The sequence below is a fragment of the Rhinatrema bivittatum genome, chromosome 11 (assembly GCF_901001135.1).
Source record: "Rhinatrema bivittatum chromosome 11, aRhiBiv1.1, whole genome shotgun sequence".
Classification (NCBI taxonomy): domain Eukaryota; kingdom Metazoa; phylum Chordata; class Amphibia; order Gymnophiona; family Rhinatrematidae; genus Rhinatrema; species Rhinatrema bivittatum.
The window spans coordinates 50,541,608-50,567,404 of record NC_042625.1 but is presented as its reverse complement, the minus strand read 5'-3'; the positions used below and the strand labels follow the sequence as shown (position 1 = coordinate 50,567,404).

General features: G+C 45.3%; 1 protein-coding gene and 1 gene segment (V, D, J or C); both read left to right on the top strand.

Annotated features, from left to right (window-relative positions):
- The first annotated feature begins 5,333 nt into the window (after positions 1–5,333).
- VPREB3 (V-set pre-B cell surrogate light chain 3) lies at positions 5,334–9,368 on the top strand. Its single transcript, XM_029571030.1, has 2 exons — positions 5,334–5,432; positions 7,702–9,368. Exons 1-2 carry the CDS (start codon positions 5,378–5,380, stop codon positions 8,028–8,030), a joined length of 384 nt encoding a protein of 127 aa, XP_029426890.1. The 5' UTR covers positions 5,334–5,377; the 3' UTR covers positions 8,031–9,368.
- Positions 9,369–22,962: 13,594 nt separating this feature from the next.
- Positions 22,963–25,797, top strand: part of LOC115100800 — a 79,867-nt gene continuing 77,032 nt past the window's right edge.

Here is a 25,797-nt window from a genome sequence, read left to right as displayed (position 1 = left end):
AATAAGCATAGAAGGAATCCTGTATGAGCACTGAAAAACTAAAGGTAAAAAAGATCCATTCATGTAGTCTATTGTAAAAAAAATCATCTTAAGTGTAATTTAGCTTATTATTAAATTGACTTATCATTTTTCTGTAAATCAAATGATGTACATTTAAAATGAGGATTGACTAGCAAAGCTTAACCCTAACAAAATAAAAGAAGAAATAAAACTAACAGCACAGAAACTAATCTAAAGAATAACAAACTTAAATGACAACAAGGTAAATCAAATCAAATACATAACTCTACAAAAACAGTTTAGCCAAGCAATTGATCACCCCATGAGATAAAGGAATCAAAACATCAAACAGAATAAATAAATAAAACCACAGAGCTAAAGGAATCAAATCATCAAACAGAATACATAAATAAATAAGAAATAAGACCAATGCAAAAATAGAAATAGAAGTTGCACTAAAAAGTACAAAAAACATGTTTTAAAAGTTAAGTAATAAAACCATTTAAAAAATCTACCACTGAAGAAAGAATTCTGGGACATTTCTTTGCTCATTTTTCATTTAAATCATTTCATTTGGTTTTTACATTTCTCATTTTTTGCCCATTGCTCACGTCGTCATTTTTCTCCTGAGTGGTTGGCAGCCTCTCTTATATGTTTCTGCCCTTGTGGATAATACACTGAAATTTTCAGCTCTGTGTGCTCCCTCAGTTAAAAAAGGAAACAGAAAGCTCAGGATTATTAGGAAGGGAATGGAGAATAAAATAGAGAATATCACATTGCTTATGCAGCAAGCCATGCGACTGCATCTGGAGGACTGTATGCAGTTCCGATCACTCCATCTCAGGTCAGGCATAGCAGAGCTAGAAAAGATGCAGAGGAGGTGATAGAAATGATAAAGGGGAAGGAACATCTCTCCTATGATGGAAGAGACAGCCAAGAGGGGAGTTTATAAAATCACAAGTGGAGTGGAACCGATAAAGAGGGGACAGTTATTTAACCTTTGAAATACTAAAACAAGGGGACTCTATGAAACTAACTACCAACAGATTAAAACAGATCATAGAAAGTATTTTTTTACTCAGCAGACTTATCAAGCTGTGGAATCTGTTGCCAGAGGACGTGGTCAAGGCCACAAGCATAAAGTGGGGTTTAAAAGAGATTTGCTGAAGTTTCTGGAGGAAAAGTCCATAAACCATTACTTTCCAGAGAGACTAAAGCATGAGTAACAGGAAACAGATCTACTTTAGGGATCTGGAAGGGACTTGTGACCTGGAGTGGCCACTGTCAGAGACAGGATGCTGGGCTCGATGGACCTTGGTCTGGCCCAGCTGACCTTGCACATTGTTAGTGAACCTCTTTCTTTCCTCGCCTCAGACACTGCAGTGCGATCACTTCCATAAGTTTTGCATGTCACAGGGCACAGTGGAGATGTTTTGGAGAAGGCTGAGGTTAGGGCCACTGCAGAAAGCGGTCAGAGGTGCCGAACATGACCTGCTCTCCCCTTACCCTGGCCACAAGACCCCTTCATCTGAAAGTTGTACAGAAGGGTCGAGAGCAGAGCAGCCATGAGCAAGGTACAGCTCACACGGCTGCTCGCATAGGTGACATCTGAGAGTTGGATGGATGCTAAACAGTCACTAAGTGGCGCTCTAATCCCCTCAGTGAGATAACTCCCTTGGGCTCTGTGTAGAGTACATTCTCGGCAATCACACCTGGTTCTGCAGAGCTCGCTCACTGCTGAGCTGCTGGTGCTAGGAGTGAGATAAATTACAACAGGCTTGAATAATCTGCAGATACTGCATACTAGTGAGATCAATGTAATAGCCCCCTCCCCTGGCATAGATCAGAGCTACAGACCTTTCCCTGGCACAGATCTGTGTAACAGCCTCCTCCCTTGGCATAGATGAGTAAGAGCCCCTCCCCTGGCATAGATCAGTGTTAAGAGCCCCCTCCCCTGGTATAGATCAGAGCTACAGACCTTTCCCTGGTATAGATCAGTGTAAGAGCCCCTCCCCTGGCATAGATCAGTGTAAGAGCCCCCTCTCCTGGTATATCTCAGTGCATGAGGCCCCTCCCCTGGTATATGTCAGTGTAAGAGCCCCCTCTCCTGGCATAGATGAGCCCCTCCCATGGTATAGATCAGTGTAAGAGCCCCCTCCCCTGGCATAGATCAGTGTAAGAGCCCCCTCCCCTGGTATATGTCAGTGTAAGAGCCCCCTCTTACACTGATCTATGCCCCTCCTCTGGCATAGATCAGTATAAGATCCCCCTCCCCTGGCATAGATCAGTGTAAGAGCCCCCTCCCCTGGTATATGTCAGTGTAAGAGCCCCCTCCCCTGGCATAGATCAGTGTAAGATCCCCCTCCCCTGGCATAGATCAGTGTAAGAGCCCCCTCCCCTGGTATATGTCAGTGTAAGAGCCCCCTCTCCTGGTATAGATCAGTGTAAGAGCCCCCTCCCCTGGTATATCTCAGGGCATGAGGCCCCTCCCCTGGTATATGTCAGTGTAAGAGCCCCCTCCCCTGGCATAGATCAGTGTAAGAGCCCCCTCCCCTGGTATATGTCAGTGTAAGAGCCCCCTCTTACACTGATCTATGCCCCTCCCCTGGCATAGATCAGTGTAAGATCCCCCTCCCCTGGCATAGATCAGTGTAAGAGCCCCCTCCCCTGGTATATGTCAGTGTAAGAGCCCCCTCCCCTGGCATAGATCAGTGTAAGATCCCCCTCCCCTGGTATATGTTAGAGTAAGAGCCCCCTCCCCTGGCATAGATCAGTGTAACAGCCTCTTGATTAATATTTTGTCCTCAATTTTTCTGGAATAGCAGTCTAGCCAGGTTGAAGTTTTCTAGAGGAATGGTGTTAAAGAAGAAGGAGGTATGGGTTTTTTTGGACATACGCCTTTATAATTTGGCATGTCCTTAAAAGATATTAAAGGAATATTTATCAGGGAAGATACTAATTCCTTGGTTTACTTAAGGTAAACTATAAATTGCTACAAATATTTCTTCTATTTGCTGCATGTTCATAGTAATAAATTACCAGTTTATATCACACATTCTCTGATGGCTAACACAATCCGAAGGAGAAGGCATTTCCTCAGGAACCATATGGGTCCTTCGTGGGAAAACTCTTTCTGTCTCCACTTGCTTGGTGTAACCCTCAGGTTCCCCCAGGTTCTGTATATAAATGATTTTACTCATTGCACTCACAAGGGAGTATTAATGTACAACCCTTTATTAGCCTACAAATGGAAGAGTTCCATACGTTTGATTATTGTTGTCAACATTTGCAATTTCGGACTAATGACTGTGTCCTGGGTTTGCACTTGCGTAGCTGTAATCTCTCGTTACAAGCAGCAATGAACAAGGGATTGACAAATACTCCTTTCCAACGTTTGTTGCATTTATTTTCTAAGAAATATGCCTCTATCAGAATGTTACATAAATGCCTCCATACAAATTCCACATATATAATTTTTAAAGCTTTGGCTGGTGTGTGGGCACGTGATTTAATATGTGATCTGTCAGACGATGGCATATATGACTGCGTAAGCTGAGCAGGCGCCAACTAATGCACTTCACTGGGAAGCACACTTTGTATGCGGGTAAACATACAGCTTCAATTGTCTTAAATGTTCCCAACCAAAAGCTTCCTTAATGCATTGTTTGCGGGAGTGTGCTGCAATACAATTATTTTGGTAAAACTTGCACCAGTATACGGCGACATTAATTCCTGATGCATTTTTCTTAACACACATCATTAACGGGCACCGGGAAAGTGCACAGAAAAGCAGTAAAAACTGCTTTTCTGTGCACCCTCCGACTTAATATCATGGCGATATTAAGGCGGAGGTCCCGAAAGTTAAAAAAAGTAAAAAAAAAAAATTTGAAATAGGCCTGTGGCTTGCGGGTTGAAAACCGGACGCTCAATTTTGCCAGCGACCGGTTTCCGAACCCGTGGCTGTCAGCGGGCTCAAGAACAGACGCCGGCAAAATTGAGCGTCGGCTGTCAAACCCGCTCCTGTCCGAAAAGAGGCGCTAGGGACGCACTAGTGTCCCTAGCGCCTCTTTTTACCGCCGGCCTTAATTAAAATAAATTAAAATACTGTATCGCGCGCACAGGAGAGCGGGTGCTCGCCCGCTCTCCCGCGTTTTTACTGTATCGGCACGTAAGAAAGCTGCTAAGTTGCTTTTGGTTAAACGATGTCATAATGCTGTTAGACTTTCTGTAAGTCCAACCTTAGAGGGCTGGAGAATTTCCATCCTTGAGATTTATTTCTGTTAGAACATGAATCAGTGTTAGTTCTGGGAGAAAGCAGCTACTCTTCCAGCAGACCTGGGTGATATTTTTTTTAAAGTTTGCCCGACCAGTACAACAAAAGGGCATAATCCTTTCTTCTACCATTTGACCGATGAGCTCAGTTTACCATTGTAGATTAAGCCTGAAATTACAAAATGGACACACAAATTTCTGTGTTTTGAAACCTCCAGAATAATTGAACTTCTCTTTCCTACTATGGGTGTGGCGAGTTGGGATTAAGGGAAGCAGGGAGGGGGTCGGGATATAACAGGGGTCTCAGCATTGTTAGGTTACCCTTGTTGTCCTTGGCTTGTATTTATGGTCTGTTTACAAGGCTGTATGAACATTTGTTAAAATCTCAATAAAAAATGATGTAAAAAAAAAAAAAAGGGGAATGCAGGATGGGGCCTATAGCCGCCCATCACTCTCTCCAGGCCCTGCGGCGCTCTGCCCTTCACATGGGTTTCCATATTAACAGGGAGCCTGGGTGGTTGGAAGGAGTGGGACACGACAGGGCCTTGAGAGTGCAAGGGGTAGCTGGAAAGGAGTGCTGCCACAGCTCGGAGGGAAGGGGATGGACCAGAGAGAAGAGAAAATAGGGCCAATCTGGAGCCCCTCACCCCCTCCCCTTCACCACCCCTGTACTTCTGTCTAATAACTTAGCCACCCCCCCACAAATACATATGGGCCCCCAATATATAAATCCGGCCCTGCCCCCTCCTGTGAGGGATCAGTATAGTAGCCCCTTCTGTGCTCCCCTGTGTGTGCTCATGTCTGCTGTACTTGCCGTGCTGTCAGGTACAGTGTTCTCACTCTGCTGAAGATGATAAACAGGATCCATCTGTGACTGAGTCTGGTCACCCCTGACCTGCTGAGGAGACCATACATTAAAGATCCCTCTGCACAATCATGCACACACCCTTAAAGGTGCACTCTGTCATACACTACAGAGCATCTCATTTACATGCCTGATCACCTGAGCCCCACATTTCAGCGTTGTGCAGGGTTACAGCCAGGGTAGACTGAAGCCCAGGGTCTAGGAGAGCAGGACTGTGACTCCTTATCCCATCCTGGAAGGATGGGGTTTTCCTCTTCTGTTCTGGCTCTCATTCTTCTTGGAGGTCTCCTGACAGGTAAGTGCTTGCTGGCTCCATTTCCAAGCTTTTGACATCACATTGCAATGCATTCTGGGAGTCATACTTTTGCTTTGCATGGTGCTAGCAAGGAAAGCTCCAAAATGCATTATAACATGAACACCAATGGGATACCATTAATGTCTACGGAGGTGAGTGACATGGTTAGAAGAGGGATACCGCTGACATCTATAGAGGTGAGTGATGAGGTTAGAGAGGGATGCCATTGATGTCTATAGAGGTGAGTGATGAGGTTAGAGAGGGGTGCCATTGTTGTCTATAGAGGTGAATGACATGATTAGGAGAGGGATGCCATTGATGTCTATAGAGGTGAATGATATGATTAGGAAAGGGATGCCATTGATTTCTATGGAAGTGAGTGAAGGGATTAGGAGGGTTGCCAATGATGTCTATGGAGGTGAGTGATGAGGTTAGAAGAGGGATGCTGTTAATGTCTATAGAGGTGAATGACATGATTAGGAGAGGGATGCCATTGCTTTCTATGGAAGTGAGTGATGGGATTAGGAGGGTTGCCAATGATGTCTATGGAGGAGAGGTTGCCAATGATGTCTATGGAGGAGAGGGATGCCATTGAGGTCTAATGAGCCTTCCCATAACTACTCACTTCAGCCTTGGTTCTTATCCGCATCATGAGTACTCTATCCAACTTGAGGCCTTCATAGTCCTCCCCTATTTAATGTCCCTGCTTTTCGCCCAAGTTATACAGACCCAATTATCTATACTTGCTTCACCCATTTTATGTTTATCCAGGTTATTTCTACCCTGTTCATTGTTTTAATCCAGGTTACCTCTACCCTGTTCATTGTAAAACAAGACTTTGTCTCTGTTATTTTTTGCTGGTTGTAATGTAAACCGAAGTGATAATTAATCTTGTTAATTGAACCTCGGTATATAAAAAGTTATAAATAAATAAATAAATAATGAGTGATGGGATTAGGAGGGTTGCCAATGATGTCTATGGAGGAGAGGTTGCCAATGATGTCTATGGAGGAGAGGGATGCCATTGAGGTCTAATGAGTGATGGGATTAGGAGGGTTGCCAATGATGTCTATGGAGGAGAGGTTGCCAATGATATCTATGGAGGAGAGGGATGCCATTGAGGTCTAATGAGGTGAGTGTCGTGTTTAGGAGGGGGATATCATTAATGACTATGGAGGTGAGAAACATGGTAGGAAAGGGATGTCATTGATGTGTAATGAGGTGAGTGATGAGATTAGGAGAGGGATGCTATTAATGTCTATAGAGGTGAATGACATGATTAGGAGAGGGATGCCATTGATTTCTTTGGAGGTGAGTGATGAAGTTAGGAGAGGGGTGCCATTGATGTCTATAGAGGTGAGTGACATGGTTAGGAGAGGGATGCCATTGATTTCTATGGAGGTGAGTGATGAGGTTAGGAGAGGGGTGCCATTGATGTCTATAGAGGTGAATGACATGGTTAGGAGAGGGATGCCATTGATTTCTATGGAGGTGAGTGATGAGGTTAGGAGAGGGGTGCCATTGATGTCTATAGAGGTGAGTGACATGATTAGGAGAGGGATGCCATTGATTTCTATGGAGGTGAGTGATGGGATTAGGAGGGTTGCCATTGATGTCTATAGAGGTGAGTGATGAGGTTAGAGAGGACTGCCATTGATTTCTATGGAGGTGAGTGATGAGGTTAGGAGAGGGGTGCCATTGATGTCTATAGAGGTGAGTGACATGGTTAGGAGAGGGATGCCATTGATATCTATGGAGGTGAGTGTCGTGCTTAGGAGGGGGATACTATTGATGGCTATAGAGGTGAGAGACATGGTTAGGAGGGAGATACCATTGTTGACTATGGAAGTGAATGCAGTGCTTCGGAGGGGGATGTCATTAATCACTGTGGAGGTGAGTGATGTGGTTGGGAGAGGGATGCCACTGACGTCTCTGGAGGTGAGTGGCATGATTAGGAGAGGGAAGCCACTGAAATCTCTGGATGTGACTGATGTGGATAGTTATTTGAGTACTCTTCTGTTAAGGAACTGCCTTCTCCATGAGTAGTTGAGAGTTACATACATGTCACTGCACAGTAGATTCAGAATGGGCCTTCCTTAAGAAGCATTGACCACTCATATGAATAGGCTCAGCATGGAAAAGGTTAACAAATGGATCTTACAGGTGTAATTTCACCAAACGAAACAATTCTGGTGCTGAAGCCCACTAGGCTCCCTGGGTAACTGAGGAACCAATGCTGGCTGTGTTGACCCATGCTCTTTTCTTCCAGGCTCCTGCGCACAGCCTGTGCTGACCCAGCCAGCCATCATGCAGGTGTCTCCAGGACAGACTGTCCATCTGTCCTGCAGGATGGAGATTGGATACCACATCGCTGAACACCATGTATCCTGGTACCAGCAGAGACCAGGCAGTGCACCCCGATACCTGCTGACTTATTACTCTGATTCAGGCCAATACCATGGCTCTGGGGTCCCCAGTCGCTTCTCTGCTAGCAAAGACCTCTCCAGTAACACCTGCATTTTAACCATTGCAAAGGTCCAAGCTGAGGATGCGGCAGATTATTATTGTGCTGTAGCTTACACCATTTACTATCTCTAGAAAAGAGGAACAAAGCCCTAATAACACCTGTGCAGCTCAGTCTTGTGCAGACTAGAGCATAGGACTGTAGATTTCGTTAAGGAGGAAGTGCTTGCAACGACAGACTCCAAACATCTGCAACATAAACACCTGTCACGGAGCTCTAGTCATGTGACATTCAGGACAATTTCATTCTATTCAGTCTCTATATAGTATTGTCTTGAACGATGTTCATTCTGCTTGACTCATACTTTTTAAGGATGTCTAATCGGAAAATAACCTCAGTCATAGCTGCTACCCCTGACCTCACACACTTTGAAGGACTCTTACTCACATATCCCATCATGGACCTCATGTACCGCAATGGAGCCTTACTCACTCCTCCCATCCCTGACCTCACACACTGCGATGGAGTCTCACTTACTCCTTCCATCATTGACCTAACACATTGGGATGGAGTCTCACTCACTCCTCCCATCACTGACCTCACACACTGCAATGGAGTCTCACTCACTCCTCCCATCACTGACCTCACACGCTGCGATGGAGTCTCACTTACTCCTTCCATCATTGACCTAACACATTGGGATGGAGTCTCACTCACTCCTCCCATCACTGACCTCTCACACTGCGATGGAGTCTTACTTCTCCCATCACTGACCTCACACTATGCTGCAGTCTCACTCACTCCTCCCATCCCTGACCTCACACTCTGCAATGGAGTCTCACTCACTCCTCCCATCACTGACCTCACACACTAGGATAGAGTCTCACTCCTCCCATCACTGACCTTACACACAGGGATGGAGTTTCACTCACTCCTCCCATCACTGACCTCACACACTGGGATGGAGTTTCACTCACTCCTCCCATCACTGACCTCACACACTAGAATGGAGTCTCACTCACTCCTCCCATCACTGACCTCACACACTGGGTTGGAGTCTCACGTCTCACGTTACTGACCTCACACACTAGGATAGATTCTCACTCCTCCCATCACTGACCTCACACACTGGGATGGAGTTTCACTCACTCCTCCTATCACCGACCTCACACACTGGGATGGAGTTTCACTCCTCCCATCACTGACCTCACACATTGGAATGGAATCTTCTCCCATCACTGACCTCACACACTGGGATGGAGTTTCACTCACTCCTCCCATCACTGATCTCACTCACTGGGATGGAGTCTCACTTATTGGTATTGGAAATGTTTCACTGTAGTTTTTTTTGCCTACTTTCTTGTTTTCAAAATGTGTTCAGTTTTATCTGCTTCAGTTTTAGAGCTTTATTTTTACTGCATTTATTAGGTTAGAATGTCTCCTGTCACTTTGTATCAATAAAACAGCTATGATGTGCACAGTACACAGAGATAAGATAATTTTATTTATTTATTTATTTATTTTTCGTTTTTATATACCGGAAGTTCCTGTATACAATACATATCACTCCGGTTCACATTTAACAGAAATAACTATCGCCGGGGAGGCGGTTTACATGGAACATATCGAATATAATGAACGGATAATAATCAAAGTAAACTCTATTATAAAACAACTAAGATCATCTTAGAAAACAACTTGAAACATATAACTGACGCAATATGAACATTACAGTAATGCTGTAAGACAAGGCTGGAAGTTTGTTTTTCTTGCTTTTAGCTCTCTGGGAAAGCTTGATGGAAAAGCCAAGTCTTGAGTTTCACTTTGAAAGTAGTATGGCACGGTTCAAGGCAGAGGTCCGGTGGTAGTGAGTTCCAGAGAGACGGGCCTGCTGTGGATAGAGCGTGTATAATGTATAATGTATAATGTGTATAATGTATAATGCTGTGGATAGAGCGTGCATAATGTATAATGTATAATGTAGATAATGTGTGCTTGGTGTCAGGACAGTGGCCTGGGAGCTTTCACAGGGATTCACTCTCTGTGATACCCTTTGGTGGACAGGAGATGGCACTACAGACTGTCCTGGCACGGGAGCAGGCTGACTTCACGTTTTCCAAGCTTTTCCACCTTTTCTTTTCTCTTATTGCGATGTAACGCGCAAACATGGGCTGGGATCAGCACTGGGGTACAGCGGTGATCAGAGCTCCATGCCTCGCATCTGTCTCATGGCTGATGGATGTGCTGACAGCTCTTCCTGCCCTCAGCTCCATCTCCAGCCAGCCAGGCGGCTCCCCCTGGGGCAGGAACTGTGTCTCGCTCCATCCCTAAAGTCTGGAGCAGCCTCCCTGCCTCCTTTTACACTCTCATTCTCTCTTACTTTTCAAACCTCAGCTCATAGCTCACCTTTTTCTCACTTCCTTTGATTTTTCCTCTTAAGTCTCCTAAATTCTGACCTCATTCCTCACATCACTGGCCCCATTCACAGCCTGGAGTCCTCGTGCACAGCCTGGTAGCTATAAGTCCCACTGGGGTCCTCACATGCAGCCTGGTGTCCATCAGTCCCACTGGTGTCCTCATGCGCAACTTGGGGTACATCAGTCCCACTGGGGTCCTCACATGCAGCCTGGTGTCCATCAGTCCCACTGGAGTCCTCGTGCAAAGCCTGGGATACATCAGTCCCACTGGTGTCCTCGTGCACAGCCTAGGATTAAGCAAAGGATTCTTTATAAAGTGCTCACAGTAATTCATAAATCAATTCACAATATCTCCCCACTCCACCTAAGCACCCAACTATGTCCTCACTCTTCAGCTAGACCCATCAGAGGAGAATATAAAGGCACACTCTATGTACCCTCAACAAAATCCTCGCTTCAGAAACGTGCCATATCTACAGCAGGCCCCATTCAATGGAACACGCTCCCGCCAGATATCCGTCTAGAGATCTGCCACTCTACATTCAAAAAGAAACTTAAAACCTGGCTCTTTAAACAAGCTTTTCCAGGACCATAAGCACTTTTTTCCCCTACAGCCAGCAAGAGTTCCTCACCATCGCATACCCCAGGTTCTATACTACTACTCGACTCTGTATCCAATCTCTTGCTGCAGGACTCATGTGACATTTACTATTTTGCTTTTATGTTTTTGTTTTTGCTGCTCAATGAGACTTGTTAGCAAATATGTTTACATTACAATGTTAATTTTGAACTAGTTTACCCTGTTCCAAGTTCCGTAACCTTGTTCTATGTAATGCCTCTAGGCAAAATTTATGTTCTGTTTCAATGTAAACCGATGTGATCTGTATTTCATACAGGAACACCGGTATAAAAACCATCTATAAATAAATAGTGTCCATCAGTCCCACCGCCCTCCCCTAATTATATTGTCTCCCTCTGATATTTCTTCTATTATTTTTTTTTTTTTTTTAAATTTGTAGTTTTTTATTGCCATGATACACAGAATAAACATGTACAACTTCTAGTACATCAGAACACTCATCAAGAACTGAATGTAACAACCAGAAAGAACAACATAATGAAGTAACAACAGCAACCTTTATATAGATATCCCCTCCCCCCCCCCCCCATCATGCCATTCAAAGTCCAAATAGTTGTGGACGGACAATAACCGGAGCGCGTCACTCCTGACTAGGACAACTCAAAAGCTGTGCGTGGGATAATAAAATGGGAAATATGTAGAGGATAAATGAAAAACTGTGCAGTATATCGCATTAAACAGTCGTAAACGTTAAGGATCTCCAGGAGATATATGGGTCCCAGATTTGGTTGAATTTAGAAAGACGATGATGCTTCAGGGCCGTAAGTCGATAGAGAAGGCATACCGCATCTAGGCGTTTGAGCAGCTCGTCGGACGTGGGTGGCTGAGACCTCTTCCAACGATAGGCGATCTCCATTTTAGTCGCTGTACATACTTGTTGCACAAGAGTTTGAGCGTGTAGAGGCAGGGAGTCGCATGAGAAAAATAGCAATGCCTGCTCCATTGTGAGCAAACAGGGAGTCCGGAGCAGGTACGACAATAGCCGGGAAACGGAGGACCAAAGAGGGCGAATAAAAACACAGGTCCACCACATGTGAAGAAATGTCCCATCCTGGTGACAGTTCCGCCAACAATGCTGGTCCACCTGCGGGTAGCAGTGATGGAGCCGAGTCGGAGTTAAATACCAGCGGTATAAAATCTTATAATTGGCTTCTATAATTCGAGAGGACACATTACCGCGAGACAACTTAGAAAATATAGAAGTCCAATCCTCCTCCGAGAGAGACCGCCGTAGATCAGCTTCCCAAGCCTTCATGTGAGTATGTTTGGTAAACGGACGTAGCGAGAGTTGCTGGTAGATCTTAGAGATGAGGCCTCCAACGACTTTAGGTGAAACACAGTATCCCTCAAATAGAGAGCGCGAGGGAGCCATCAACCCCCTAGACTGGACATGTAATAAAAAATGACGGAGTTGCATGTAGGGTAGAAATTCTGTGACAGGTAAGTGAAACTGCTCTCGAAGGATGTCGAAAGGCACCACGCGACCCTGCTGCGTGATATGATACATGCAAGAGACACCTCCAGCTTTCCAAAGATCATAGGCCTTTGTAGGAAGTCCAGCCGGGAACTGAGTATTATGGAATAAGTAAGTAAGGAGAAAATAGTCATAACGACCCACCAAACGGGGTCTCCATTGCTTCCAAACGGTGTACGTGTGTCTGGTGCAGGGTGGAAGCTTAAGCGCAGGTCGCCACGTAGATGTAGGTTGCCAAAGGAGTGAGGCCAAAGGTACCGGGGTAATCCAAGCCTGCTCCAGAGCGACCCACGGCTTCACGGTAACAGAGCAATGCCAGTCAATGATGGGCCGGAGTTGAGCCGCTACATAATACCATTGTAAATTAGGAAGGCCCAAGCCGCCCAACAATTTAGGCTGGTAAAGAATAGACTGAGCCACCCGCGGAGGACGATGCCGCCACAAGAAGCGAAGCAGCTTCCGTTGCCAATGCAGTAACGTGGCACGACTAAGTGCAATTGGTAGTGTCTGGAAAAGGTAAAGGAACCGGGGCAGCAGATTCATCTTGATGGTAGCAAGCCTGCCAAGCCACGTGAGCGGTAAGGAGCTCCATTTCTCCAAGTCAGCATCCATTTTCTTGAGAAGGGGAACATAGTTAAGCTGAAACAAATCACATACATTATTACTCAAATACACCCCAAGGTACTTAAGTTTGGTGGGCGCCCATCTGAACGCATGAGCGTTCTGTAGTTGACCTACTATAGCTGGGGGGCAGGTAATATTCAAAATTTCGGACTTATCCCAATTGATCTTAAATCCCGAAAGAGCACTAAAGCGGGCCAGCTCCAACTCGAGCTCCGGGAGGGAACCCACAGGATTGCTAACAGTGAAGATGATATCGTCAGCAAAAAGCGACAACTTAGGCTCGCAGGTATGTATGGAAAATCCCTGTACCCTGGTATTGTGGCGGATAGAGATGGCTAAGGGTTCGAGAAAAATAGCAAAAAGCAAGGGTGACAAGGGGCATCCTTGTCTGGTCCCCCTCTGGACCGGGAAGGGTGTAGTGTATCTACCATTGATTTTTATGCACGCAAGAGGATTATGATAAAGGGCCTGGATCCAATTATGAAAAGAAGACCCAAACCCCATTTCCTGTAAGGTTTGAAACAAGAAAGGCCAGTGGACCATGTCAAAGGCCTTTTCCGCATCTATGGCCAGGAGAAGATGATGAACATCCCGGCTCTGCATAGCCCCCCAGATAATATTAATAATTTTGCGAACATTGTCGCTGGCCATACGGCCGGGGATAAAGCCAGCCTGGTCCGGATGGATAATGTGTGTAATAAAGGTATTAATCCTATCGGCCAATATCTTTGCCAAGATTTTGAGATCTAAATTAATTAAAGAAATCGGGCGATAGGAGGCGCACAAGGAAGGGTCCCTGCCTGGCTTAGCTATGATAGTAATGCCCGCAGTATTGGAATCGGGGTTCAGCTTTCCCCCACTACGTAGGTAGTTGAAGTGCCCTTGCAAATGTGGTGCCAGAACCTGACGGAAGGACTTGTAAAAGGTGGCAGTGAGTCCATCGGGGCCCGGGGCCTTGCCCACCTTGAGAGTTTTAATGACCTCAAGGATCTCAGGGGTCGTGATTTCCGCATTTAATCTGTCGTGCATGTCTTTATGGAGACAGGGAAGAGAAAGTTCTCGGAGATAATGACAAATATCAGCAGTCTGAATGTTGGATTCCGCCGAGTACAACTGCTGGTAAAAGTGTAAAAATTGTCGCGTGATAGCCGAGGTAGATGTTTCAATCTGCCCCTGAGCATTCTTAATTTTAAGAATGTGATTTTGAAATGATTGTTTTTTCAACTGGTGAGCTAAAATCTTGCCTGCTTTGTTGCCTCCCTCAAAATGGAGTTGCCGGGTGAGGTTAAGGGCATGTGTAATATGATCAAGCTCGAGTCTATGTAGCTCCTCCCTGGTTTGAGTAAGCTGTGACCTCAGGCGCTGAGAGCCAGATTTACTATGCTGGGCAGTTAAATTCGCAATTCTGACCCGTAAATGAGAACAAGCCTCCTCCTTCTTCTTCTTAACATAGGAAGAGCGGGAGATAAAATGGCCTCTAATATATGATTTAAAGGAATCCCAGACAGTGACCGGAGAAGGAACGGAACCCGCATTAATAAGAAAGAAGTCTCGGATCACCTGCGTAGTGGACTGCAGGAACTGAGACTCTTGGAGCAGAGAGTCATTAAGTCGCCAAAATTTGGTGCCATGATCTCCGGTTGGTATACAAAATTGTAGGGAGACAGGAGCATGGTCTGACCATGTCACTACCCCAACTTCAGGGCTACGGATCCGGTGGAACAAGTTTTTATCTACCAGCATGTAATCAATACGAGTATAGGAATCATGCGGTGTGGAGTAAAAAGAGTAGGAGCGAGAATGCGGGTAAGTTGCCCTCCAGGAATCAACCAGATTATGCTCCAATAAAAAGTCCTTGAGGGCTCTGGTATGGACCCTAGCTGTGTGGGTAATCCCCTTTGACGTATCCAGGGTCGGGGACAATGGTACATTAAAGTCACCTCCCACAATGAGGGATCCCTGCGCATGTTGAGTAATGATGTGTTGGAGATGCCTAAAAAACACTGCCTGCTCCCTATTTGGGGCATACACAGAGAGGAGCGTAAACTCCTGATTAAATATCTTAATTCCCAACAGCAAATACCGACCCTGGGGGTCTGCCACAACCTTTATACATTCAAACACTACATGAGATGCAAAAAATATGCCCACTCCTGCATACTTAGCATTTTTGTTAGCAGCAGAAAAAAACTGCGTGGGGAATTTAGGAGATTTCATGAGGGCCTCATATCTACGCGTTAAGTGCGTTTCCTGCACAAAAATGATATCTGGCCCAGAGGAGGCTGCTTCTCTATAAAAAAGGGCTCTCTTCTGAGGGGAGTTCAGTCCCTTAACATTAAGGGACAAAATTTTAAGCCAGGCCATGTTAGAAAACATAAGCAAACAAGGGACTGGCCACAAAAAATCCAATGACCCCCATGAAACAGGAAATACCAGCAATGGTAAGATAAAGCATCAGACTATGTATCAAAGTTAGCCCAAACATCTGAGAAGAAAAATCAAGAATAGCACAGAAGATCTCTGAGAGAGGAAACCCTACCATTAGCAAAAAATATGCAGCATGGAGGAGTAACGCATGAACATCCACAATTGAAGCAACAAAAATAGGCATGATCCCCAGGTGGACCCAAATCCTGTAAGGGTCCCCGAATAGAACGCCTGCCATACCCTCCTAGCAAGCTATCACCCAGCCCAATCAGGGGAAGTAGGTAATATCACAAAAACAAGAAATGGTGCCCTCCCCCCTCCCCCCCCCCTCACAGAATAATCACATAGCAATAGTCAACCATACATCCGCCATATATAGGATACATAGACTTAAATACACTCTGTCCCAAATGTTTCAACAGTTTAACTATCCTCGCATTGAAAAATAATGAGCCCTGCTGGCTAAAGCATAAAATAAGATCAGGTCGGGCCCTGGTTTGAGATGGGGCCCCCCGGTTGCCTCCGGAGGCGGCTGCTCCTCTTCCCCACGCGCTGCCATGCTGATGAAGGCGCTCGGGCCGTTAGAGAGCTAGCATTCCTCCGCGGTGTCTGTAGACCCACATAACCCATGTCCACAAACCACGGCATGGCCTCCTCCGGTGTCACAAAACTATGAGCAACTCCCTCGTGGGTAAATGAGAGACCGAAGGGGTGAAGCCACCGGTAGCAAACCTGCCCCTGATCTCCAAACTGATGGAAAAAGCGGTAAATAAACAACTTTCCGAATACCTCGAGGAGCACAACATTCTTTCCCCGGCACAATATGGATTTCGCAAATCTCGAAGCACAGAGTCCCTTCTGCTTTCCCTCACTGATAATTTACTTTTGAACCTGGAGAAAAAACAGTCATTCTTACTGGTCCTACTAGACCTATCTTCAGCGTTCGACACGGTAAATCACTCACATCTCCTAGAACAACTATCAAACATAGGAATCAAAGGCACAGCCCTCTGTTGGTTCCAATCGTTCCTATCCAACAGGTTTTACAAGGTCAGAATCAACAACAAGGAATCTGACCCCATCCTATCAGACCAAGGCGTACCACAAGGTTCATCCCTCTCCCCTACCCTGTTCAACATTTACCTCCTCCCCCTCTGCCATTTGCTATCTCAACTCAAGCTTACTCATTACCTCTATGCAGACGACATCCAGATCCTAATCCCCATCACAGAATCAATTCAAAAAACCTTCGTCTACTGGGAGAATTGTCTTAAACCAATTAAACAACTACTCTCCAGCCTAAACCTGATTCTAAACTCCAGCAAAACAGAGCTGCTACTAATCTCACAAAACCCGAACAACCACCCACCTAGTCTGGCACAAACCACATCTTTAAACATGGAGCTCTCTGCAGACGTCAGGAATTTAGGTACTTGGCTTGACAATCAACTTAACCTTAAAAAATTCATAAACACAACCACCAAGGACTGCTTCTTTAAACTACAGGTCCTAAAGAAGCTAAAGCCACTCCTTCACTTCAATGACTTTCGCCTCGTTCTTCAATCCATTATTTTTTCGAAACTTGATTACTGCAACTCAATCTTACTGGGCCTCCCCTCCAACAGCATCAAACCCCTACAGATGGTACAAAACGCCGCAGCCAGAATCCTAACTAACACTAATAGAAGAGACCATATTACCCCCACCTTGAGCTACCTCCACTGGCTACCCATCAAACAGAGAATCATATATAAAACCTTAACCATTATCCATAAAACAATTCATAACGTCGCACCTATATCTCTACAAACCCAACTTCGTCTACAATCATCGGCCAGACCCATCAGAAGTGCCTACAAAGGCACATTAGTCGCAGTTCCCGCCAAATCAACGTTAAGAAAAAGAGCACTATCCACTGCGGGACCACATCAATGGAATGCGCTCCCACCAGACATAAGACTCGAACCCAATCTACCAGAGTTCAAAAAAAGGTTAAAAACCTGGCTCTTCAGGCAAGCATTCCAATTCCCAGAGTGAAACTAGGCACCTCCTCCTGTCTTTCAGATCCAACCATTGCAAGGTGTCACAAACACATTGACACTCAATTTCATACACGGACTTGATTATTCACAATATCTATTTATTTAAGTCATCCTTTCATATTATATTATTTAACCGATTACTTGCAGACTATTTACGCTACCAAAGTTCCTTGTAAAACGTGAACACGAATAATGTTATAATAATATTATATGTTTGTTAAATACTATTGTTACTTTCACTGTTCCTTGTAATAATGTTCAATAGTTGATTGTTAGTGTTCTATGTTCTATGTAAAAAAACCCCAGTCTAATCTACCAGACCAGGGCAACCTTTTCGTTACTTGTAAACCGGACTGATTTGTATTGCATACAGGAATTCCGGTATATAAAAATTAAAAATAAATAAATAAATAAATAAATAGCGAACTGCCTTGGTGCGGAGGAACGCGGCCATTTCTTTAAAGGCATATCTACTTTGTAGCGTAGCTTGTGAAAGATCAGGAAATATCGCAATGGATTGCTCCTTCCACACCCACTCATTTTTCTCCCTGGCCACCATCGCGATGCGCTCCTTGATTTGAAAAGAGGTGAAGCAGACAATAATGTCGCGGGGGCGGTTTGGTTGGGGGGCACGCAGAGCCCTGTGTGCCCGGTCAAATTGAACATCTGGGGGTTCGAAGTCCTCCGTAGTGTTTGCCTCCCGGAGCAGAGAAATACAAAAGTCCCGGACCAGCGCATGGCAGTCCTCAGGCCCAAGGGCCTCCCGGAAGCCCCTAAAGCGAAGATTGCTCCGGCGCGCTCTGTTCTCCAAGTCGGCTAGTTTAGCGATCAGCTGAGCGTTCTCGGCCCGCAAGGATTCACATGTGGTTTTATTAGTATTAATTTGAACAGCCTGGCCCTCCACACGCACATCGATGTCGCCGACGCGGTGGCCCAGGGCCGTTAGGTCTTCCTTCACCTCCTCCACACGGGTCAAAAGCTCCTGACGATACGCCTTAATGTCTGCCCGTATCCCGGCAAACCACTCCCGGAACTCGGCCCGGGTCGGATGATCGGAGAAGGAATCGTCTGGGGCGACCGGTAAGCTAGTAGAGGGCTCGGAAAGTTCGGCACACGAGGCGCCGCCATCTTGGCCACCCCCTTCATCCACCGGGGAAGCATTCGCCTCCTTAGGATCCTCCTTTTGGTACGAGAAACGTTGTAAATCTGTAGTTTTTTTTCTACTGGCCATCGCACCCGTGTGCCGCGCCCTCTCTAGGCTGAAGAGGGGACAGAGCAGGCAAGTAGAACGCGGATTGCGGCCGATTTAGTAGGGAGGCGGCGGGAGCTCAGGAATCAGGCGACCATCTCGTAGCGTGACGTCACGCTCCCCCCCCTCTTCTATTATTTTTTATATTTGCACCGGTGAGAGTACTATGCTTATGCTCTCAGGAAACAGATCTCGGCTCAGGTCTACTTAGAGTTAAGAACATAAGAACATAAGAAAATGCCATACTGGGTCAGACCAAGGGTCCATCAAGCCCAGCATCCTGTTTCCAACAGTGGCCAATCCAGGCCATAAGAACCTGGCAAGTACCCAAAAACTAAGTCTATTCCATGTAACCATTGCTAATGGCAGTGGCTATTCTCTAAGTGAACTTAATAGCAGGTAATGGATTTCTCCTCCAAGAACTTATCCAATCCTTTTTTAAACACAGCTATACTAACTGCACGAACCACATTCTCTGGCAACAAATTCCAGAGTTTAATTGTGCGTTGAGTAAAAAAGAACTTTCTCCGATTAGTTTTAAATGTGCCCCATGCTAACTTCATGGAGTGTCCCCTAGTCTTTCTACTATCCGAAAGAGTAAATAACCGATTCACATCTACCCGTTCTAGACCTCTCATGATTTTAAACACCTCTATCATATCCCCCCTCAGTCGTCTCTTCTCCAAGCTGAAAAGTCCTAACCTCTTTAGTCTTTCCTCATAGGGGAGTTGTTCCATTCCCCTTATCATTTTGGTAGCCCTTCTCTGTACCTTCTCCATCGCAATTATATCTTTTTTGAGATGCGGCGACCAGAATTGTACACAGTATTCAAGGTGCGGTCTCACCATGGAGCGATACAGAGGCATTATGACATTTTCCGTTTTATTCATCATTCCTTTTCTAATAATTTCCAACATTCTGTTTGCTTTTTTGACTGCCGCAGCACACTGAACCGACGATTTCAATGTGTTATCCACTATGACACCTAGATCTCTTTCTTGGGTTGTAGCACCTAATATGGAACCCAACATCGTGTAATTATAGCATGGGTTATTTTTCCCTATATGCATCACCTTGCACTTATCCACATTAAATTTCATCTGCCATTTGGATGCCCAATTTTCCAGTCTCACAAGGTCTTCCTGCAATTTATCTCAATCTGCTTGTGATTTAACTACTCTGAACAATTTTGTGTCATCTGCAAATTTGATTATCTCACTCGTCGTATTTCTTTCCAGATCATTTATAAATATATTGAACAGTAAGGGTCCCAATACAGATCCCTGAGGCACTCCACTGTCCACTCCCTTCCACTGAGAAAATTGCCCATTTAATCCTACTCTCTGTTTCCTGTCTTTTAGCCAGTTTGCAATCCACGAAAGGACATCGCCACCTATCCCATGACTTTTTACTTTTCCTAGAAGCCTCTCATGAGGAACTTTGTCAAACGCCTTCTGAAAATCCAAGTATACTATATCTACCGGTTCACCTTTATCCACATGTTTATTAACTCCTTCAAAAAAGTGAAGCAGATTTGTGAGGCAAGACTTGCCCTGGGTAAAGCCATGCTGACTTTGTTCCATTAAACCATGTCTTTCTATATGTTCTGTGATTTTGATGTTTAGAACACTTTCCACTATTTTTCCTGGCACTGAAGTCAGGCTAACCGGTCTGTAGTTTCCCGGATCGCCCCTGGAGCCCTTTTTAAATATTGGGGTTACATTTGCTATCCTCCAGTCTTCAGGTACAATGGATGATTTTAATGATAAGTTACAAATTTTTACTAATAGGTCTGAAATTTCATTTTTTAGTTCCTTCAGAACTCTGGGATGTATACCATCCGGTCCAGGTGATTTACTACTCTTCAGTTTGTCAATCAGGCCTACCACATCTTCTAGGTTCACCGTGATTTGATTCAGTCCATCTGAATCATTACCCATGAAAACCTTCTCCATTACGGGTACCTCCCCAACATCCTCTTCAGTAAACACCGAAGCAAAGAAATCATTTAATCTTTCCGCGATGGCCTTATCTTCTCTAAGTGCCCCTTTAACCCCTCGATCATCTAACGGTCCAACTGACTCCCTCACAGGCTTTCTGCTTTGGATATATTTAAAAAAGTTTTTACTGTGAGTTTTTGCCTCTACAGCCAACTTCTTTTCAAATTCTCTCTTAGCCTGTCTTATCAATGTCTTACATTTAACTTGCCAATGTTTATGCTTTATCCTATTTTCTTCTGTTGGATCCTTCTTCCAATTTTTGAATGAAGATCTTTTGGCTAAAATAACTTCTTTCACCTCCCCTTTTAACCATGCTGGTAATCGTTTTGCCTTCTTTCCACCTTTCATAATGTGTGGAATACATCTGGACTGTGCTTCTAGAATGGTATTTTTTAACAATGACCACGCCTCTTGGACATTTTTTACTTTTGTAGCTGCTCCTTTCAGTTTTTTTCTAACAATTTTTCTCATTTTATCAAAGTTTCCCTTTTGAAAGTTTAGCACGAGAGCCTTGGATTTGCACACTGTTCCTTTTCCAGTCATTAAATCAAATTTGATCATATTATGATCACTATTGCCAAGCGGCCCCACCACCGTTACCTCTCTCACCAAGTCCTGTGCTCCACTGAGAATTAGATCTAAAATTGCTCCCTCTCTCGTCGGTTCCTGAACCAATTGTTCCATAAAGCTATCATTTATTCCATCCAGGAACGTTATCTCTCTAGCGTGACCCGATGATACATTTACCCAGTCTATATTGGGGTAATTGAAGTCTCCCATTATTACTGCACTACCAATTTGGTTAGCTTCCCTAATTTCTCTTAGCATTTCACTGTCCATCTCACCATCTTGACCAGGTGGACGGTAGTATACCCCTATCACTGTAGTCTTCCCTGATACACAAGGGATTTCTACCCATAAAGATTCAATTTTGTATTTAGTCTCATGCAGGATGTTTATCCTGTTGGACTCTATGCCATCCCGGACATAAAGTGCCACACCTTCTCCCGACTGCTCCTCTCTGTCATTGCGATATAATTTGTACCCCGGTATAGCACTGTCCCATTGGTTATCCTCTTTCCACCATGTCTCTGAGATGCCAATTAAGTCTATGTCATCATTTACTGCTATACATTCTAATTCTCCCATCTTACTTCTTAGACTTCTGGCATTAGCATACAAACATTTCAAAGTTTGTTTTTTGTTTGTATTTTTATTCTGCTTTTTAATTGATAGGGATAAGTTAGAATTTTTTAGCTCAGGTGAGTTTTTAGTTACAGGCACTTGGACTACTTTTCTAATTATTGGAACTTCACTGTCGGGATGCCCTAATTCTAATGCATCATTAGTATCCTTTAAAGATACATCTCTCCGAACCATGCGCTGCTGAGCGACTGTCGGCTTTCCCCTTTGTTCTAGTTTAAAAGCTGCTCTATCTCCTTTTTAAAGGTTAGCGCCAGCAGTCTGGTTCCACCCTGGTTAAGGTGGAGTCCATCCCTTCGGAAGAGACTCCCCCTTCCCCAAAAGGTTCCCCAGTTCCTAACAAAACTGAATCCCTCTTCCTTGCACCATCGTCTCATCCACGCATTGTTGGTGGAGTTGCAGCAGAGGTGCTCTTTATTATTGATGCTTGAGCAGATGTGTGACTGCCAGAGCTGTGTAGCTGCAGATGAGAGGTTGGCAGTTCAGTGCATGCAGGGTGCTGGCAACAGGATGTCAGTGTTTCCTTCTGGTCAGAGGCTCGGAGGGTCCTGGATGCTCTGGTCACAGAGAAATGCTCCATGAGCTGCAAGGTACAGCAGATTCCCTTAATACCTCAGACAATGGCTTAAGGTACACTTAGCATATCACTCTGCAGCTGGCTCAGGAAGTAGAAATGATGTTTGTGACTTTTCCTGATTATTTATTCCATTGAAAGTATTTCACAGACATAATGCCTCTTGTACTGAGTATTTTCCAATAACCATGAAGACTCCACAGTTTCTACAAAAGAATATTCCCATAGAGCAGATGCTAAACATAGAAAGCTCTCAGTTAATCTGGCCCCTGAATTGATTGCATTAATGTGTAATCTCAAACCAGCCAATAGGATCTGACAGTGTAGAGCTCTTTGCATAATGGAGGGCCCCATCCCTGCCCCCCTTGGGTCTCTGCAGGGATAAAGACAAGGCCGGCGGGGACCCAGGAGACAGCAGTGCAGAGTCCTGCCCCTTCCTCCTGTCCCTGCACCATGATCTCCGCTGGGCTGACCTTTGGCCTCCTGAGCATTTTCCTGACAGGTAATTGGTGTGCAGGAGCTGCAGAGTCAGCGAGGTCACGCAGGGCCGGTTCTAAGGATTAATTAAAGCTGCTTTTTGTTCCCAGGTTCATGGGCCCAGCACTCAGTGACACAGCAGCGCACAGTGATCGCCCAGCCAGGGGAGACGGTGAGACTCCTCTGCAAATTAGAAGGGGGATTAACTGTCAGCAACAACCGAGTTGTTTTTTACCAGCAGAAATATGAAAAATCTCCCAAATACATGATGCATTATTTCTCAGAGTCTAACAAGGGCAAAGGCTCCAACGTCCCTGACCGCTTTGTGGGTTCTGGCTCTGGCAGTGAGGGGTATTTAACCATTAATGGGGTCCAGGCAGAGGATGATGCTGATTATTACTGTGGTACATGGAGTGGCAGCGCATTGCACAGTGACACAGCAAGAGGGGAAGTGAGACAAGAACCTTCCTAAGCACAGCGAGAGCCCAGTACAGGGGGCCAGGCCTGCAGCAACGAGCCAGAGCAGGCCCAGGACCGTTCCTGTCAAGGCAGGGTTCCCAATTGCTAGAGCAGGGCCAGGGTCCTAAATCTGTCCCTTACTGGTGATGTGTTTGTCTTCACAGACGCATGGCACATTGATGTCAGATATTGTGATTGTCAGACACTCTCCACTGGGAGGGGTCTAAGGTTGCGAGGATTCAATCGAGTGGGGGAGCCAGAGGCTTCCTAGACCTTTCCCATCCCACTGTCTCTCCTGAAGGTATCCAGAGCACGGGGTCGGAGTGTGTGGAGCTCTGAGGAGCTGTGAGGGGCTCTGAGCAGGAGTCTGGTGCAGTTTCCTAGTGAAAGGGAGCATTCTCCATAGTCCTTGTTCTAGGGGTGATTGCTCCCCAATCTGTGGAAGACATGGGCACCACTTTAGAGTAGACCAAGCTCCGGGGAGTGTGTTCTGCTGTGGAAGAGGTTCTGCACCCAGGAGAGTGGCAGCAGGGATTCCTTGTTCTTATCAAGAGGGTTTTCCGAGAAGAGACCACAGATTTTATTCATCTGTAACCAGGTGTCAGATTCTGCCACCTGTAAGCAGTGTTGCCGCATACAAAATTTGCAGCAGTGGCGTTAGCTGGTCTGAGTGCCCTCAGTGTGTGTCAGGGGTCTCATGCGGGCCCTGCCTGTGTGGTGATGTCAGTGTAGAGTCAGTGTGTGGGGGAATAGTGCACTCCCCTCTGGGAGGGGGACATGGCAGTTCATAAAATCTCTGCACCCATGTGAGGCAGAGAGCAGAGGGAGGGAGGAGTCCAGGAGCTGTAGTTCTGCAGGGCGTCCATCTCCCCACAGGGTGGTGCCAGTGGGCCTTATCCCACCAGAGGGAAAACGCCAGCTGAAGGAGAAGAAGTGTTCCTGCTGGGGGAAGGTATCTGGGGTTTGAGGAAGCATTCCACAAGTGCTGAAGAGAAGAGTTTGTGAGGTTCTAGATCTGAAGGTCCCGGCAGGGAAGGACTCCTCAGAAACAGTGTGAGAGGATTGTCCTGGGACATCAGAACCGGTCTGCCACAGGGGTACTTGACTGACAAGGAGTTCAGAAAGGGTCTCGCTCTTCTGTGGAACTGAGAAGGGAGAAACAATCTGCTCTACCCATAAGAAACATAGAAACATAGAAGTGACGGCAGAAGAAGACCAAATGGCCCATCCAGTCTGCCCAGCAAGCTTTCACACTTGTTTTTTTTTCTCATACTTATCTGTTACTCTTGGCTCTTAGTAACCTTTTGGCTCTATTTCCCTTCCACCCCCGCCATTAATGTAGAGAGCAGTGTTGGAACTGCATCTAAGTGAAATATCTAGCTTAATTAGTTAGGGGTAGTAACTGCTGCAATAAGCAAGCTACAATCATGCTTATTTGTTTACCCAGACTATGTAATTTAGTCCTTGAATGGTTGTTGTCTGTATATAGATCCCCTTTTCTTCATTCTCCCCTGCCGTTGAAGCAGAGAGCTATGCTGGATATGCATTGAAGTATCAGGCTTATTTGGTTTGGGGTAGTAACTGCCGTAACAAGCAAGCTTTTTTTGTGAATGCAAATCCTTTTTTCCACATTTCCTCTTGCCGTTGAAGCTTAGAGCAATGTTGGAGTCGCATTAACCGTGTGTATGTTTATTGAATAAGGGTATTATCTCCAGGTAGTAGCTGTCATTCCCGCAAGCTACCCCCATGCCTCTTCTCTTCATTCACATCCTCTAGACTTTATGGATCCACAGTGTTTATCCCACGTCCCTTTGAAGTCCTTAACAGTTCTGGTCTTCACCACTTCCTCCGGAAGGGCATTCCAGGCATCCTCTACCCTCTCCATGAAGAAATACTTCCTGACATTGGTTCTGAGTCTTCCTCTCTGGAATTTTAAATCGTGACCTCTGGTTCTGTTGATTTTTTTCTGACAGAAAAGGTTTGTCGTTATCTTTGGATCATTAAAACCTTTCAAGTATCTGAAAGTCTGTATCATATCACCTCTGCTCCTCCTTTCCTCCAGGGTGTACATATTTAGATTCTTCAAACTCTCCTCATAAGTCATTTGATGAAGACCTTCCACCTTTTTGGTCGCCCTTCTCTGGACCGCTTCCATCCTGTCTCTGTCTCTTCGGAGATACGGTCTCCAGAACTGAGCACAGTCCTCCAGGTGAGGCCTCACCAAGAACCTGTACAAGGGGATAATCACTTCCCTTTTCTTACTCGATATTCCTCTCTCTATGCAGCCCAGCATTCTTCTGGCTTTAGCTATCACC

Excerpts from the sequence above, each read along its gene's own strand:
- VPREB3 (XM_029571030.1), top strand. The coding sequence starts at position 5,378 with ATGGGGTTTTCCTCTTCTGTTCTGGCTCTCATTCTTCTTGGAGGTCTC. Across the intron at positions 5,433-7,701 it reads TCTTGGAGGTCTCCTGACAG|GCTCCTGCGCACAGCCTGTG; the intron begins GTAAGTGCTTGC and ends CTTTTCTTCCAG.